At 39.6% G+C, this 19,631-nt stretch overlaps 1 protein-coding gene across 2 annotated transcripts; it reads right to left on the reverse strand.

Annotated features, from left to right (window-relative positions):
- Positions 1-476: 476 nt before the first annotated feature.
- On the reverse strand, positions 477-19,533 carry LOC136432824 (complement component receptor 1-like protein). Of its 2 annotated transcripts, XM_066424351.1 has the most exons (9): positions 19,118-19,533; positions 15,830-16,015; positions 11,269-11,463; positions 8,939-9,160; positions 7,465-7,650; positions 6,578-6,778; positions 6,123-6,305; positions 5,155-5,769; positions 477-5,002 (listed from the first exon to the last, which is right to left on the reverse strand). In XM_066424351.1, exons 1-9 carry the CDS (start codon positions 19,179-19,181, stop codon positions 4,935-4,937), a joined length of 1,920 nt encoding a protein of 639 aa, XP_066280448.1. In that variant the 5' UTR covers positions 19,182-19,533; the 3' UTR covers positions 477-4,934. The 2 variants fall into 2 exon arrangements, with proteins under 2 accessions (XP_066280448.1, XP_066280449.1); XM_066424352.1 differs by lacking the exon at positions 15,830-16,015.
- Between the last annotated feature and the right edge of the window lie 98 nt (positions 19,534-19,631).

Below are 19,631 nucleotides of genomic sequence, written 5' to 3' on the forward strand. Positions count from 1 at the left end.
GAGAGAGCCTTTGTCAATGGTAATTTGGCTGTCTGCAAGTCTAAACCAAGATCTTTATCATTCAATGGCTGCCTTCAGGAGTCATTTTCAACATCATTAGGTAGATAGAATAATGAAGTAACTGACATTTCAAAGGAGGGATATGGATTTCTTACATTTATTAGTCATGCACTAATGCAAGTTGTGGCGCCGCATTAGCGATTTTATGAGCTGTTACAAATTTGAAAACCAAGGTACGATTTGTATGTTTTCGTGTTGTTTGCTGTTCAATCATAAATATCGCTTACAAACTCTTAGTGGCAATTTAGCGTGTTGTCCAATACAGGCGGACATCACTAAATATACAGTGACCATCTCCTGCAATTGTCTTACAGACTTCCCTCCATAACAATACTTGTTATCATGAATCATTATGTTGGTAATTAACATAGAATATTGCTGAAAGTTGTTCTAACACATAGAATACAAACACCAAATTTTCGATTGACCTTTATTGTACATGTACCTTCCTCCCGATTGTAAAAGATCTCATTGACCAATCACATAGGACACCAACAAACTGCTGACGTCACATGTCCATAACATAAGGTCGCATGGCAGCGGTGCAGAAACCCTATTGATGCAAACCATTGCATAGATTTCTTTGCATCATTAACAAAAAAATATTAACACAATTATCACCAAACACACTTTAATTAATTTGTCTTTGAAAGGCCACAAAACTCTGCAAAAATTTACATCAATATACAGAACAATACACATAGCAATACAAATTTAGTGACCATCTTTGAACAGTGCAATTAAGACATCACATGATGTAACACAGTCACAGATGTAGTTTTACAGTTAATGCAATGATTACATGTACATAGACATTTCCGAATCATGGATAACTGCATTTTGCTTGGTGACTGACATCATAAAAGCATTGACATGCACATACTGTACAAATACACATGCATGGGCGTTGATAATTGTAATAGCATCTATTTGTTATCATTACATGGATGTTGCTATACACTCACTACCATCAATTCAGTTACTAGCAACATAATCAATATACTCTAAACAACAGAACATTTTCATTATTACTATATTTGTACATGTATATCAGACATGACATGATAGCCATTGCACGAATGATTGTACTTAACGAAGCTGAAATGTAGCTATTTGCATTTCAGAGAATCGTAGCTCAAGCAATTTCGGACATCTAAAGATTTGTCTGACCTTCTTAATTAACCTGTATTAAGTGTGTCTGGTGTTCTCTAAGAAGAGAATACCAGAGAAAAACTTAAAGAATTGTTGATAAAACACAAAAACGCTGTGCACACTTGAGCTATGTTCCTTTGAAATGCAAATCAAGGACACCAACATGGCTGCCAGCACCCGCACCTTTCATTAGATATGCAAAGTGGTGAAGATGCTCTTTGTAAATTTGTAATGCAGCGAAAGTAAGGGTCACAGGCTGTCACCATTGGGGGCATGTGTCATGAAAGTAGGCTGTGATTGAGTACAGTGGGACATGTTTCGAAAATGGTGGGTGGGCTATATGTACATGTATATTTGGAGGTATGGGTGTCAAACTTTTAACTGAACATGAGATGTTTTGCTATGTCTATCTGTACATTTAAAGGTGAGAAGGACACAATTTGTCTTAGGTACAGTAACTGTCCAGCAATAAAATTAACACTTTCCATCTTTTTATTATTTTGTTGTATCACAATTAAGCACTTACAAGGTAAACAATGTCATAGTTCCATTTACATGTAGTTCTTTTTTTCTAAAATCTGGCAAGTTGTATGGTGCTGTAGATATAATAGGTGTTGACTTTTGAAATGCCATAGAAAATTTAAGTACTATACTGGAAAATGTCCATGGTCCCAAGAATACACAGTAGCAGCATTACACGTGTAACAACCCACACCGGCTATACTGGGCTATACCACATGTATATGTACAGTATACTATATGGTGGTAATTGTCTTTGATTCATCAGCTACATTTGGGTACCATATATCATTAACTTTGTACAATAAACTCAAACATTACAAAGTGTTAAGTAGTTTCCTCTGTAATTTCTTGTGTCAGTAAATATCAAACTTTTCTATATACTGTACAACACATAATGTTTTCTCAAAATAGACCAACTTTAGACTAAGATCTTTTCTGCACTAAGAGTATTTGACTACAGTTTGTACAAGCATCATCATATCACAGTGACTGTAACGTTAGAATTTCTCCACTATCTTGTTGTCCAAAAAAGGCACTACGTGTACTAGTTTAGCTACAACAATTTGCTACTTCTGACTACCATAATTATCTTTTTCAGTAACACTGAAGTTGGACCACACACAAAACAGACTGTCAACAAAGTAGGACACGTAAATGTAATGCACACATTAAGTTGTTAACCTGAAAGAGATTGTCTCAAGTTTTGCTACTTAACATTAGTTATGCTCCCTAACTTTTCCAATTTCCGATGTCCTATTTCTCTAAATTCTTCCTACACATGTAAGGAAAGATTGGCAATGATAACACCGATTGAGGCCAGTACAAAGGATAAAGCACCTGGACACAATCATCTGAGCTGAAGCGAAAGTTAACCAAATACCGCACTAAAGATAAACCAGGATTTTCCTGTAGTGTTTTGGTAACATACCGTTTCACAACACCTAAGTCCACTGTACAGCAGGAAGGCGATCAATCGAAATCCCCTTCTTTCTCCTGTAGTGAAAATTAAATGAACAGAGGCTTTTTTGCTTTAACTTAAGTCTTTCTTTCCAAGGCATTCATGTGGAGTAATCTTTGCAGCTACATCATGTTACTTGGCAAGATAACACCAATTGTCATTACTCAACGCAAGCTACATTAGCCTGGAATCGGACCACTTATCACACTTTTTAATGGAGTATTAAAGGTTTTTCATTTGCCTGATGACTTCCTTTGTTTCGGTTGGCCTTCAAACAATATTGTTTCAGATCTCATTCCAGATATCCCCTTTTTCAATTAGGTCCGGTAAAGAGGTGTTACGCCAAATTAAGTGTACAAAATAGCCTTTAATACTTCGGCTGATGGACATAGTACGCGGAGGTCAATCGACAACCTTTGGGTCACAACGACTCAAGCTACACTTTCATATAAGACTTCCAAGCTATAAACCCTTGTTGATCCTCTTTTTATCATTATCAAGGACACAGGAAAGAAAGGGATGAAGAGATTTGTTACAGAGGAGGGGAACAAGATTGGTTTTCTGTGATCAACAAATGGATCGTAAAGTCTTCTTGATCTTACAATGACAATCAGGTGTGTACAAATTGGACCAGGTGTGCCCAGAAAATTTCATCGCTTTTATACTTCATAATCCTGGATAAAACAGAACCAGGATTTTTTTCTCTTCAATGCGAGTGACATGATAATCAGAATTTGGTATCTTTGTTGAGAAGAAAACAAGATTATTAGGCTGTTGCAATACCTTCACCTTTTGTAGCCCAATTTTCAGATAAATGTAGAGATGGTGTTTAGCTCCCAGCTCAGTTTTCTTTTTATGTAATGCTGTCCTGTGCAATACCAGAATTACTTATTTGATTATCAGTTATTTGCAAAGAATGTGTAGATATCAAATGGCACAAAAATGCCATGTTGATACAAATTCTAAGTCTTGTTCACCATAAATAGTTACTCAATCAACTGGATAAAATTTTTAAACAAACGTTTCAGACAGCATCCACTGTCTTTTGTCAGTGGCGGAGGCTGTCTGAAATGTCTGACTGTTTCAAAATTTTATCCAGTTGCTTGAGTAACTATTTTTGGCGTATCTTACTACCTGGATGTCTAACCTTCAGCAACGTTGTAAGTCTTGTACGTTAAACTTTCTATTTTTCTGTTAAGTCAACGAAATCAATGCCTTGTAAAATGAGTGTTATCATACTACAGTAACTGTATTATGTTTTCTAGTTTTGAAAACTGCACTGATAGTTGCGTAGACATAACCTGGTCAAAAGTTTAAAAAAAGGAACGAAACCCATTCAATGCTTTTACCTGTATGGTTATATTTGAAGAAACTAATGGTTCCCTTGCGAAAGTGGTGTGTAATTTGTTTTGTATGTGACATTGGTTCCAACTGCCATGGTACTTTCACAGTAATCATGGCTGCAATGAGTTATCATGTCAGCTTCTGGAGGTCAAGCAAACGCACTCAAGTCTATCTTGTGTAACACAGAAACCCTTTTCACTTTCTGACAACCGTTAGTTAAATAGTCTTAAAACACAGGCAAAACCTGCAATTACGAGGGCCGGTGACAAGCCTTGATTTAGGCAAACTGTTTATTTCTGAAGTTGTCGAGCACCACATTTCACCAATTAGTAAACCCTGACCCGACAATTATGTTTGAAAATATATCTGGTAAGGCTGGAGGGCTGACGTGTCCAGTCAACCTGGCTTAATGCACAGATACCACTGCGATATGCCCTCTGGGTAGTGCCCCTGCTGTTTTGGATCACTTACATGTACATGTATGTGTTTGTAACACAAAATAGAAGAATGTGTAACATTCCATTTCTTCTTTTCTTAATAAACCATTTTACTAATCATCACAGCAAAAAGATATCTTTCCCAGCTAATATATATAAGTGACCTTGACTTTGGGGTTTGTCAGTAAGATCTCTCTCTAACTTTGTAACAAGCTCATTAGAGCACCAGCACGTGTAACCTTTGATACATTATAGACAAATAGACGTAGATCTATCAGGCACAAGTTAGTTTTCATTTACATTTACAGTAACACATCATAATACATATCATATAAAGCCAGTTTCTGTCTGTCTACAACCTTTGCCCTGAGAAAGTAACAGGGTGAGGTTCAAAGGTCAGAGTTCAAAGGTACAGTTTTACCAAGTTATTACTTTGTACACCTGAGCTACAGAGATGCACATCATGCGTCCTGAGTGTCAAAGGTCAGCCTGGGTGTCATGGCTTCCAACTGCCTATCGAGGGCATTATCTGGAACCAAAAAAAAGTGTACAATATGGTTAGATACAGATATACACAAAATGCAGGGAAAAAATACAGAACAACATAAATTTGCAAAAGATGTTCAAGAAATATCAGTTCCACACCTGGTTATTATCATTATTTTAGATAATCAAAATTACCTTCTGCATCAATAAGACTTTCCTTAGAGGAAGACAGACTTCCACAAGTACTCTGGCGGGAAGTTGACATCGACTCTTCGCTCAGTGGCGCTGTTTCGACCGAAGCTACGCTATCGCCAATAGAACTTTGTTCATCTCTTGCGCGGTGGCCCCCAGGTAGCGAATGCATGTCTGCAACAAAATTGACTTGGCTTCTATGGTTGTGTTCTCCATTAGGCATGTTTGGTAAAAAGTGGCGGTTGGTTCGAGTTCCCTCCCCTCCTCCTGCACTGCTTTGATTTTGTCCCTCCTCTACTACTGCCTGGAAGGGTGGCGGTTCTTGTGAACCATGTTCCTGACACGCTTCTTCGTAAGAAGGCAGAGCAATGTGAACTCCCTGGGCCACCGGGTCCATGGTGAGTAGACCCACTTGGTCGCTGTCGTCCATGAAGTAAAACGGGTGTCCCGGCGGGCAGTCGGTCAAGAGTCGACGGCGCCCGGGACGACACTGCCACGCCACGATTACAACTGCAATGATGAGGATGCCGAGAACCGAGCCGGCGGAGGCAGCGACGATACTCCATGTTTCACTGAACGTTGAGGGTATGGGAGTGTCCGTATGGGTGCTATGGGTATCTGGTGAAGAAAAGGTATGACAAGCATTAATCTTAATGTGAGTACCAATTTCAAGGAATGATTTCATTAAACCACTGATACTTAGAAAATGATGGGAACAATTCAGTGCTTTCCCTAGTGTAAATCAATCCATCAGAGACATCCTTGTTGGTAATGACTGAAAACTATGACCATTCTGCCATCTTGACAGACAAAAGTGCCATGTTTGATTATCTTTTAATGAAAAAAATTAGAATCAGGTGGAACCCTGCTAGGAGGGAGGGATGGGTTTACTGAAATGACAGCAGAAAATCGTGTCCTGGAAAGAAGACTAAACATAGTTATAAGGTTCAGGTATGTAGAAGACCTCTCACCCATCACACAAGTGGGCAGCTCCCCTCCCCATGTTCCATTCGGCTGGCACGTCATCGTGTCGCTCCCCTCCAGTCTGTACCCGTTGTGGCAGAAGAAGTGCACGATTTCCCGTGGGTTGAAGTACACCCTGTCTGGATTCTCGTGGTAACCGTTGACAGGTTGCCCCGGTGCTTGGCATGGCTCTGTGTAAAATAATGGTTTGATTGACATTTAGTTTTATGACCTTGATTTTTCCTGACCTATTACTAATGGTAAGATACCATATCACTTCATAGTGAGATACAAACTAAATGCATTTGAGTTCACAGTGGTTTTATGCGTGCATTTTTGCGGTGATATTTTCAGGACAAACTTAAAACCACAGCGCAAGGTGTTGAAGTTTTGAAGGAGTCATTGGTTTGAAATCAGTCCTTGCAGACCTCACATGGTATCCTTTCCTTTCTAGTGTACTTACGTCCTTGTGCGGTGGGGTCCCACACACAGCGCGGTAACATCCCGGACCACGAGCCCGTAGACAGGCACTCCCGCACCGAGTCTCCCTCCAGTCGATAGTTTGGGGAACAGGAGTATTGGACCGTTTCCCCGTCTCTATAGGTCTGCTTATGGTCAGCGTAATCACCATGGGTGATGGTCTCGGGTGGGTCACACACTTTCCCTGGTGGGGGGAGGGACACAAGGCCACATGTTACCCCCCAAGTACAATGTACGAAGATTACAAGATTATTAAGTGCTTAGCATTGACTGGATTAAGATGGTTTCCACAAAAGTTAAATGAAACATGCTTAACTGTAAAATATATTGATGATCTCAATGGGAAACAGTGTTCAAACTCGAACATGTTCCACCTATGATATAGTATAATAACCAATTGGCACACTTAAACAATGTTTTCCACCTAAGCTACGGTGTCTTGGAACTAATGGAATTGAAAAATACAAATTGTACAAACGGACATGATTAATCAGCTAAGGATCTCAGTAGATTATCACAGGTATTCACAATTGTATTGTATATCAATGTCATGTGGTACTACATTTTCTACACACACAGGAAAATAAATGGCAAAATACATGTAACATTTAAATCTGAATCTCCGAATTGGTCAATAACTGCTATTTGGTGCAACACACCAGCTTTGCAGGCATGTGGCAGCAGCTAACTATGTCACACCAAACATCTTGCACCTAAAGTAACTCTAACTAACTGCTGTTTGAATCTATCTAACGAAGAGGTTTCCACCTATCTATGTGATGGACATTAGGACATCTTGGACTGTGAGATTTCAGATATACACTCTGTATACAATCCACATATCATCAGTCCATCTGATAGAACACTTACAGCAGTGAGGGTCCTGGTCAGTCCAGGCTCCCCCGACACACCTCCTCATGGTGGGGCCGATCAGCGTGTACCCACTGCTGCAGTGGTACGTGACCTCCGACCCCTCCAGGAACGGCCCCTTCAGGTCAGACTGACCACTCTGCACCAAGCCGTTCTCAATAGGATGGGGAGTTGGGCACTGGGGAACTGTCAAGGATGGAAAGATAAGATTGTTCATTATTACAGAGCATCATTTGTTTAAACTACTTTTGTCTCAATAACATGCAGTGGACCCTTCTCTCTGAAAGGAGGAGGAACGCCAGCCTCACCTTTTTGTATAAGCTAGTCAATAACCACATCAATGTTAACACAGATAGTCTACTGCAACCAGCTCAGGGGCGCACCCGGGGAGCCACACGCTCAAATTTCAACCACTTAACGCCCGGACAGACTCTTACAAACATTCATTCTTCCCCCGCACCATCCCCGAGTAGAACGCCCTGCCTGGCGCGGTTGTTACGGCTCCCACCATTGAGTCATTCCGTGCCAGGCTGGAGGCCTGCCCGCCTTAGCCTGGGACCTCCTCCCCCCCTACTTTGCCCCTCGCTGGGTTATTTGGGGGTAATCGAAGTTGAAGTTGAAGTCTCAACCCTGTGTCAAGGGCGGCCATCTTGCTCCATGACCCTGCAATGGTCAGGTGAGCTGTGGCTAACACGTTTGGATGTTTTGGGCTTTGTATCCGGAGCGGAGGCAAACACATACACAATGACAATATGTCAGAAACATGACATTACTAACTATTACAGTACTGTGTAACACTGTTTGTGTAACAAGAAGGCAATACCTGTACACATGTTCAAGCACTAATCAACTGAAAAGAAAACCATGTATGAATACTAGACTGTGGCCTTGGGGCCAGCTGTAATCTGACATTTGACAGGACTGATGGACACCTTAATACAAACCTGAACAGACACCTCTCTCTTCATTAAATCCACCTTTAATCTCAATTTCGGGTCACGTCTGTGGGGATAAGCTTGTCAATCCATTAAGTCTTAACCCCTGACCGTTCTATTGTTCCTCAGGTGCGATCTGATCACCTTTTACTTGCGGCCCCCAAGGCGACTAACACCTATACATAGAACAATGGCCACGTTGTTAGATATATGTGGAAACCGGTCACTAAGTGTGTAGTGTTGAGAGTAGACAAGTGCAAGATTTTTGTTTCACCTATAAAAAATTGTCATTTTTCCAGAACAGAGTATTATGATTCATTGTGTAACATTGAACCTTTCCATAAAATATCTGACACATAGGTTCAAAATGTGCATGTTTAGAAGCAATAGTCCAAATCCAAATGCTCAGGTCTAAATTTAATCTGCTCGCTGTTCTGTGTAATGTCAGTTGGTTGATTTTGTAGTACTATAGTTATTACTACCCAACCCTATAGATCTTTTAAACTTCTTAATCAGATATTATGTACATATATACAGACCGCATCTTGGCGGAGTATCATCACTCGTGAAACTGCCGTCCAGTATGCCCGCCCAGTGTCCGTTGATGCACGCCCTGCGAGAGGGGCCCATTTGGAAATAGCCCAGGTCGCAGTGGTACTCCACGACGGTCCCGTTGTAACAGTAGGAGTTCTGTACGCAGTGGGAGCTCACTACGTTGATCTGGCAATGGGCGATCTCCTCAAAATGGCGACATATTTGCACTGAGGGGGAAACAACAGCAAAAACAATAGGTTTTTAAGACGTCTAAAATTAGCACTAACAAGGCGATTATACACTAATGCAGTTACAATATACATGTAGCACCAGATGATCATATAATCTACCTTGTACCAAATCAATGACATTTTTCCAGCCATCTCAATAATAAATTGGTGCCTGACTTTGTACAAGCAATAATATAAATGGTAATCTATGGATGAAACAGCAGTGTTTCTTTATACCTCAACCTCTTATTAGCCATATTGACATAATGCTGTCTGTCTTAAATAAAAGGGGCAAGGAGAAACATGGAATATAGCTATCAAACGCCCATTTTATTGGATACCCAGAATACCAAGCAATCTCCAAGCAGATATTGGGGTGAAAAACCAAAACGATCTTTCACCTCAACATCTGCTTGGAAATTTGGCAAACCAGAGAGAACACATGCTAAATAGACGGATGGATCTTATGCAGGTCATAAGCCCTAAAAGATCTACTTTATTTGGATTAACGACTGATCAAATTCCTGTCTATAACATGCTTCCCCCAAAAAACTGTGGTATGACACCTTCCTGAATGATTATGTTGTGGTGTACATGTACTTAGTGGCAATGATTGGCCAAGCAGTTAGGCTAGCGGTCATGAGATTGAGAGTTCGATTCCTGGCATTCCTGGCTAGACGTTGCATCCTTGGGAAAGGCAGTTTACACGTCTTTGCTCACTCAACTGAGGTGTAAAATGGGTACTGTATCTAACTTTGGTTGGGGAGGTAAAAAGGCAGTGGAAAGAGAAAGATGAGCTCTGTCTTCCAATACCTTGCCCTAGGCACAGTTGATAACAGGCCACTGCCCTTACGGCCTCAAAAGAGGCAACACGACCTTTACCTTTTACCTTTACTGAGGACACATTTTTCTCTTAACCTAGGAAAATCACTGCTTTGTTTATGTTTATACATGTGCCAGCAGAGTGACATTAGAACTGACATTTATGACTCTACTTGTGCTATAAAACAACACCACTAATCTCATCTATTCTTCCTCATCCGCTCCTTGACGTTTCCCAACTGATCCTGCCCATACATCACCTGAGTCACATTTTCTGAGAAGCCCCTAGAACTTGCTGGAGGGAATCAAAAACAAGTGGAGCAGGTGCTCACATGAATACAAATGAGTTCTCTATTTTTTTCACAGCACGTTTTTGAAATGCATCTGAAGTTTGAATTTGACCGTTAGTAGTTAATTCTCCAAAAAGTCAATACAAAACTATGAAACAGACACATACATGTAACAGCCTTTTTTTCATATTGTCCTATGTTAACTTGACAGCTCATTGATACAGTACCTTTGATGGGCATACAGTTCATTAACTTTCAGACATTTAAATCCAACTGTGACAATCGACAACATGTCTCTGTAGCCAGGTGCATGACACACAACGTACAGATGACTCCAATGACGGAATAGATCAACTGGGAATCGATCTTAAATGAGACATATCAGTGCCTCTTTTCTGTAATACTAATAGAGGTATCATTTGTGCCATTTGACAAATGTGTACTTCCTGCCATCATCGATATTCCTGTTACTCACTAAGTTAGTGGGTCAGGTAGGTACATTGTCCTGAAGTCACCCCACTCTTACTCATTTCAGGGGATGGGAGTCTTACAATGGAATTTTCTGCCACCACAGGAACTTATGAATACAAAAGAAATGTGGGCAGGTGAAAGATATAGGACAATCCCATAGCCCCGCCCGCATCTGTCAAAACGTTTAGGAGTCAAATCCGTGTTCAAACAAGGTCATCAGAGATGGCAGACTTCACCCCTCTTGTGCAATGCTGCACTGCACACACACACACACACACACACACGCAAACACACACACGCACACACACACACTCTCTCACACACACACACACACACACACACTCACTCACACTCACACACTCTCACACACACACACACACACACACACACATAAACAATGCTTTACTCTTTATGGCATTTGGGTGGAGTAACAAAGTCTAGCATACAGATTTTTTGGCAACGCCTCAGTCTGTAATACTGTTTTCATCGTATTCTTTTCCCAAGACTTGTGATGATCCTTACCGCATGTTGGAGTTTCTTCACTCCAGCGCCCCTCCTCACACGTCATTCGTTCCTCTCCGTCTAGTCTGTACCCCCTGTTGCACTTGTACTGGATAACTGTCCCTTGTGGGTAGGGGAGGTCCCCCGACGATTCAGGCTTGGACATGATTCCAAACTTCCCATTGGGGATGTTGTCTGGGATACTGCAAGTTAAGGCTGTGAAGAGTATAATACGTTAAAAAGTTGTATTATTAATATATCCATTTGGTAGAGCAAGACAGATACAGTGAAATCTACATTAAGGACAAACAGTGTCATAATTTTGTAGTACTGTGTTTAATATAGAGGAAAATGACTCTTTGATACGTCAGACTGTCTCAGTTAGGGTGTATTCAGTGGCCTACTAGTACCCATAAAAAAACTACTACTGTTATCCCCACTAAGGAGACAATATGCTACAATATAATCATGAAAAAATTCTGTCATTTGAGGTGTAATCAACATTTCTATTCAACATTTCTTATGTTCCTTGATGAAAAATCTGTATGTTTGAATATCTCAGCACCCACAACATGTTTGTATTAATCCAAGCAACTCAATGACTGTGTTCGATATAAAGAATCAAAAAAATACAAATTAGCAATGTCAATAAATACAACTCAAAGATGTTATATCCCAGATACCATGATCTGTGCTAGGGCTGTCGAAACTGAAATATTACTGATATGTATTAATCTACCAGGTTAACAACTGATATAACTTATAGCTTTTTGTATAACCCACAAATCAGGAGTGGATATGAACTCCTTTTGAAAAAAACAAAATACTAGTAGCAACTTCCTTCAGTTGAAATAAACTATTTCTAAGGGAGCTGTGGTGCCCCCATGGATGTGCTATTTTGAGAGAACAGTACTTGTCAATGATATAATTGTTGACCACACAAAATTCTGGTTCCATGAATCATATTACATAATTACCCTCCAAATTTTTTGATTATGATATGCTTGTTTAACACAAAATACCTTTCTGACAATGAAGAATAGCGTCCTTCATATCAAACATACCAAAGGATGAAAATGTTTTCCAAAGTATGCCTACAGAAAAGGTCAGGTGTGACACTGAATACAAGTGCCAAAGCAAGATGTTATCATGGAACAAGTGCTCCCATTGAGAGTGGGGGACACCTGGGCTGTTTAACCCTCAAACCACCGTATGGGGTCAAAACTGACCCCAGGCGTATATCAACATGTGCCATTTTGACATTTCGAGTCGAAAACAAAATTCCTTCTATGAGTTTGTTTGTATATATGTCTTATAACTTCTCACAAGTTTTTACCGAGATTGGCTCATTGTTGATTAAGTTATCCTAGAAGGTTTACGCATGGTCCGGTGGGGTCAAAACTGACCCCAGCAAAATCTGCACTCATATTCCCTATTGTTTGATACTTGTCATCTATTAACATGTATGGAAAGGGTTATCATGATCATAGTTACAAAATATAGTTTTTTAGAAACGTGAAAAAAACATTATTTTTAATGAACGTAAAGATTATGACGTTGCGACGTATTATGACGTCATTTATGTGATTTTATTGACGAAAACCAACAAATTGGGTATTTTCATACAACTCAAAGGTACACGATAAAACTTAAATAGAAATTATGTATGATAAATCATAATATATCCAAAGACGTTATTTTTAGATGGCAACAGGAACGACGTCAAAATGACGTCATAAAAATTATATTCATATCAGGTTACACTAGCGAATTCCGCCATCTTGGTTCCGCCATCTTGAATTATTTTAAATGCATTTTTTCATCATATAACCTAATAACACAATAAAAAATGGACCAAAGCGTTATACTAAGATTGTTTCTGTTTGAATAAACATGGTAATATGAAATTTGAGGTTGAAATAGCCGGTTATAGCTAATCTAATTACATCGTCCGCCATCTTAGATTTTGACCGATGACGTAATCAAATATGCATAAATTATGAATATTAAATCATAAAAGTGATAGTGAATTACATTGGTTGGTATTGATATAAGAAAATAAGTGCAGTTTAAAAAGACAGCTCTAGAATTACATTGTAAAATCCAAAATTAGCGACTTTTTCCAAATATGGCTCTCAGAAACCGGTTGCCATAGCAACATACAAACATTAATTAGTTATTTCATTACATTCAAATTGTTGCCAACGAAATTTTAGCAAAGGTGACCAAATTTGGTTGTTCTAGCGTAAGACATTCAGATGCTATATGGCATCAAGTGTTGGCGCAGGCCTCAAAAGAGCCCGTTTGTCTGAATAGCGTAAGTTGCAAAATACGATGTTCCCTATTTTTGCATAAATCATGATAATAAGCAGAAATTATTCACACCTGATCATGTCAAACTGTCTCTTACGGATTGCTTAAACCATACATATATACAAACCACAAAAATAGTCACCAATAAAGCTGTATTTGTAGAAAACATTGTGGGGTCAGTTTTGACCCCAGACGGTAAGATTAGTCGTAAAAAAGCTACGGTGGTTTGAGGGTTAATACACAGAGGGATGAGCAAGATGCCTCCTAAAGTATGCCACAACACATTCTTGCGTATGAGACACTGACGCATCAATTTAATCCTGTATTAGCATTTGACTTATACACAGTTCACCTGCGTGCTATGCCCAACCAACAGGAAATATTTGTTGTCATTTTGAAATACGTGTATACCAGTAGTTGAAAAAATGTTCCAACCTTCAGCCTGCTAAAAATGGTGCCAAATTTGTATAGGTTATAGTGTTACATTGGTAGCTATAGGTAGCAGGAAAAAGGTTACATTAATTCTGGACACCTAGTTTGTATATCAACAATATTAGGAAGACTTTCTGTTTTTTAGGAAAGTCTATGGTATAACAAACACTATATGTAAAATGTATGCTTATAACTTTATATCATATACACTAGATTACAAAATATATCTATTTTGTTTATGCTACTTATTCCTACTGTGCACTATGGATTCATACAGTACAGTCAAACCTGCCTAGGCGACCACCTTTTCAACGCGACCACCTGGCCATGGCGACCGCTTTTTCTCGGTCCCGAAAATTTTCCCCATAGGCACAAGCATTAATCTGCCTGCCCAAGGCGACCAACCGTCCAACGCGACCGCGACCGCCACGAATTGGGACCGCAAAGAGCACAATCTCTGCCCATGGCGGCCGCCTCATTTCCAAGCGTGTGGTGACATCGGATCATTTTGCTGTCGGATTTGGCGGAAATGATTCTAAGACCTTGACGGACAAAAATATATGGAATAGCATCGATTCCTTAATCATAAACATTGTAAATACAAATGTTTGTGAATACTTTGATATCGATGTTGGTGTGCCCGTCGTAATCTTATAAGTTTACCGCAAGCTCGGTTCGGTTTAAGCTCATTTTTCAAAACGATTACATAGTGCATGGCGTCCAAAAGTCAGATGTCACAGAAATTAGTAGCCATTTCTTGTATTTTCAACAAAAATGTGTCCGTATCTTACTAAATTCCGCCGAAAAATGACTTCGCGGCGGGCAAAACATCGGGCGAAACATGTTGTTTCTTGGTCCCGTCGCCATCTTGGTTTTGGCACGGCCCAGATTGGCATACCGCTGACCTTTGTAAAACACGACGCTTCTGTGTATGAACATTTAAAATACTCTCGTTATTGATGAAAATTGATAATCTTATTTTCTTTTCATTTCCATGAATCTCACAAACCTTTATGTATTTTATTGGACGCTTTGCGTTCTGCCGTGCACTGACTTACCTTTCGATGCGGTCGCACAGAGCTTGGCGGTGTGGCGCGGCGCGACGAAATCACACTGTTCCGTGTTCATCTTCAGTTGTCAGATCGAAAACCTTTTGCTTTGCCCCTTTTATCCAGCGGTCGGCGCCCAAAAAAGTATTTTCAAGGGATTTATTGTAAGCCTTAAAACTTCGATTGTATGTGCGTATGTGTGAGAGGGCGCTGCGCACAGATCATCGAGGCAAACATTGTTTTGTAGTCAAAATTATGACGAAAATTTGTACACGATGTAACGTTAACGATATACAAACATTACAACGATAACGGAAAATGTAATTTTTGTAGGATCTTTTTGTCTATTAGAATTGAACCTGGTGGGGGTCATACTGTCTAAAATCACAGAATTTTCCATCCATCTACGTAGTACACTGTATTTGAACACCTCGACCTGGAAACATGTTGTGAGTGGAATCCTCTTCATGGCGACCACCTGTCCATCGCGACCGTTTTTGCTTGGTCCCCCGGGTGGTCGCCTTGGGCAGGTTTGACTGTATAGTGAAAGTGATTTCTAGGTACACTACAATTTGTGAGAAATTTCTGGTCGATTTGTGTGCTTATGATTATGATGATTATGATACGTGCATAACATATAAGTTTAATAAGTTGTTATAATTAATTGATAACTATGGAATCTTTTGTGATTTAAAAACAGATTTTTAGTTGACTGTGATATTTCTCATTGCAACTTGTATGCAAAGCAAGGGACTTGGCATGCAAAGATAGGACATCTTGCGGCTCACCGCGACACATGGGAGGATTGGGAGGCTGCCACGCCCCACTATCCAGGCACTGCATTTTGTCAGAGCCGACCATGACATAGCCACCGTCACAGTTGTACCGCAAGACAGCACCCGGATACAGCTCCTGACCCGCACGGACATTCCTACTACCGTGGTCGGGAATGCCGGGGTCGCTACAAACCGACGCTGTAGGGAACAACATGGAGGGTTTGTTTACGAGGACTACTGCCATGTCCAATACATGTCCTTGGGTAACAGCGCCCCCTGTCAGGTCATTACTCCCTTGCAGCAAGCTAGATGAACCAAGGGCTACAGTACAAGTTATACAAGCTTGCTGAACAGATTATGGCACCCACTTCACAATGTATATCTTTGTCAATCATTAACATGATACTGGTAAAGACTGCTGACCTAGCCTGCTTTATAATGTACCATCCATGCTATAAAGGTGTGAGGTCTAACAGTAAACAATATACTTGGCATGCTACATGTACAGTAGACAGTTTAAGTCTGTGGCATCTACATTTAGTATCTGAAATTCTAAATAAATTTTCCTTTATGAATTTAGGACTGAAATGATTAGAACTAAGAAGCAGGCATTAAGATCTCAGGGACTAGTGATGCCAAGGCTTGTCAAACTGGTATATCTGTGACATTTGGCATTGTTATGCAAGGTCACTAGCTATACGGTAAGTGTAATTTTCCAGAAGACAATTATCAAATTAAGTTTAGCATTGAAGACTTAGGCTTGGAGTTGGACATTTGGAATGACTCAACACCACTATAACTTTACACACAAATGCATGTTTCTACAAAATATCATGGACTTGAACATTTGTGATACAACAACATCCATAAAATTTATTTATTTTTGTCTGTAGCAAAACGAACACTGCAAAACATTAGAGGATTTACATGTATGATAACTGTTTTTTCCAAGGACATTATATAGTGTCCTTGTTTTTTCTTTAAACTGAGAAGTATTTTCTTGCTGCACCATTACAATGTCATGTATATTATATCATTATCATACTTAATTTACTTTGCCAAGCCACAGCAAAATTTCTTTAGAAAATAAGTTTGTAGCCTTTTCAAGGAAGTTTAACATTTTTTATGGAAAATTTCTGGCAAAGTTGATTCAAGTTATTAGAGAAAGAAGAATTCTTAACATATTGTAGATCATCATTGAATGAAGGTCACAAAATCTACAATGGTTACAGAAGTGCTCAGGTCGTTGACTTTTGTCAGTGTGTGTTCCCCCTTCTCCAGAAATGCCACATGACATTTAGTCAAACAGTCAGAGAGTGGAGCTACCAGTACACATTATACAATTGCCATCTAACGTCATTCAAGCACTGCCATACCAGCAGTTGCTTGTATGAAATGTATGTAATATCTTTTTAAACAAATTACAGGAAATGTGGCCTACAATATATCAAGATGGGCAATTTTGTTGTTGTTTTTTGCTTATGTAATGTACATAATGTTGTTTATTGCAAGGCTCATTCACAAACCACGAGTCTAGGGTTATTTGTTTTGGGGCGTTTTGTGTACACAGTAGGAACCACACTGCCAGGAGACCAACTAATTCCCTTTTCATAGCTCTCAATGGTAGACTAGCAGTGGTTTTGTCAGTGTATCTTTAACCAAACATTAAATTTGATCAGGAAAGGCTTGAAAAGAATTGTATTTTTCATCATGTATTACTGATTATAAACAGAAAGTAGCATTAGAGCCATTATGTGGTCTACTTGCAAATCTTGTTCTTCCTGTGGGACTAAAACCACTGTTTTCCAATGGGGGTGGACAGAAATGATAATGAAGCTATAGTACTACGACGTTTTAGATATGTATGATTTGAATATATCTTCAAAGTACCCCGGGGGATACTAGGCTTCATCATCAAGTAATAAATTCTTCTAGTTGATGACTTTACCTATCCTTATGTACATGCAAGTCACTGCCCTTCCCCAATGCACTTAATCAACCCCCACTAGAATTGATCTTGTGTTTTAAATTTAATCAGGAATACGTGTGTAGTACCAAAGGTCCAAAGTTAACACTTTCACTCGTTAAAATTTTGCATGAATAAAAAAATACAACAGATCTCTACTTGTACATAATGACTTATTAGACAATTCCAAATTTAACAACCTTGATGTTACAAGTTACTAGCCATAAAATTACATGGAACCACCCAATCTCATGCATCTGCTTGTTTTCTTCTATTAGTAAAGTCAGGGTCAGTTTTTCAGTTGTGGTTAATTGTGACTGATACAATTACATTAGTGCAGGCATGACATTGAACAGCCACATTTGTTTAAGTATGCAAGTATGGTTGCATTAGATTCCTAATAAATCATGTAAGTACTAGTAAGTAGGTATGCACACTACAGATATTCAGGTGTTCAACATATTCTTCCTGAAGAAGCTCGAGCTCTATTTCAACTCAAAATTTTGCAAAACTGAACACAAGTTGCAAGGTAGCCTGGGTGCCATCCAGTTGCTCTCTCGGCTGCATCTAATTAGAGATCTCTGCACTTTACCGAGAGAATGGAGTAAAGCTAAATTACCCAGGCTAACCGCAAGGTGGGAATATCAACATCGATGCCCCCATCATGAGGCCAATGCAATTTCTGTCTGGAAAACCCATGACAGGACCAGGTGTTTAAGACATTCTTGAATAGGCCTTGATAGCACTGATTTCTTTTTATGTGGCCGACTTAGGGTACATGGCAGAATAATTGAGTTGAGAGTTATAGTATAGTTAAAACAACCCCCCCCCCCAAATACTTTAACATAAGTCATAATACCTCATGTGTTAACTTTACACGTTCTTCTCTCTGCAGCCATACATTTGCCAAAGATAACTGTCTGTATCAGTGTACATGTATTTTTATTTTCAAAATTTGTGTTCCTGATCTAACTATTTAATTGTCTGGGACACGATCATCCTTGTGTCTACATGACGTCACATCCTACATTCACATGACGTCTGCAAGTAACAAAAGAACTGAGTCAAGTTGCACCACTTTAACTACGAAACAAAAGGCTGAGCCACCGGTAAAAAAATTTGCTATAAAACAAAAGGAGTAACCAGTTAACAGGTAAATGTATATTCTACATTCAAAATGGCCACAGTTTTTGTCAGATTTTAGTTTAATGGAGTTGTCGTAAAGCAAACGTGTGACTGTTGTGTTCCTAAAATATCATAAATGGTGATAGTTTCGAGAAAAACAATGACATACACCTGAAGGAAGTGGAGTAATTATGCAAGGTTCCACTCACCTTTTCCTTCTCCGAAGAGTTGTACGACCAAAGCCGAACATAACACGGCGGTTGCTAGCAGCATTTTGAAGACTCTTGCACGAAAGAGTTGCGTAGAAAGAGAGGAGTGACTCAGGTTCTTCCCTCAAGACAAGATTGTGTACACAAACACAAGAAAAAAACACTGACGTCCCCACTCAAAAATTCGTCACAACGTTACCCTGAAAACCGTACTAAAACGTCCGTTCGGAGGTTGTCTGTTCCCACGTGACTACTTCTTGGCTATCTGAATGTCTGCTCCTTCGTGTTCTGATTGATAATGTCGCCGATGTGAGGAGAAAAAGGAGAAAACGCCCTGTTTTTGACAACTTTTTTTGTAACACTACTCCAAACTTTCTCCATCGGCGGCCATGATAGCACCCAGGTCATGACGTCATGGAGATCAAAGGTCAGACTGCCCGAGCGTCACGAAGCGCGGGAAACTTGAAGTCTTATGTGATGGACTTTAGCCTATGCTAGAAGTTTGATTTAGTCA

Source organism: Branchiostoma lanceolatum, chromosome 4 (assembly GCF_035083965.1).
Source record: "Branchiostoma lanceolatum isolate klBraLanc5 chromosome 4, klBraLanc5.hap2, whole genome shotgun sequence".
NCBI lineage: Eukaryota > Metazoa > Chordata > Leptocardii > Amphioxiformes > Branchiostomatidae > Branchiostoma > Branchiostoma lanceolatum.

What these genes read in the sequence shown, in the direction of transcription:
- LOC136432824 (XM_066424351.1), bottom strand. Translation starts at nt 19,181, where the DNA reads ATGCTGCTAGCAACCGCCGTGTTATGTTCGGCTTTGGTCGTACAACTC. An exon ending in CAATCCTCCCATGTGTCGCG is followed by an intron (nt 11,464 to 15,829) that starts GTGAGCCGCAAG and finishes TACTCTTCACAG; the next exon opens with CCTTAACTTGCAGTATCCCA. An exon ending in GCTGCCCACTTGTGTGATGG is followed by an intron (nt 5,770 to 6,122) that starts GTGAGAGGTCTT and finishes TTTCTTCACCAG; the next exon opens with ATACCCATAGCACCCATACG.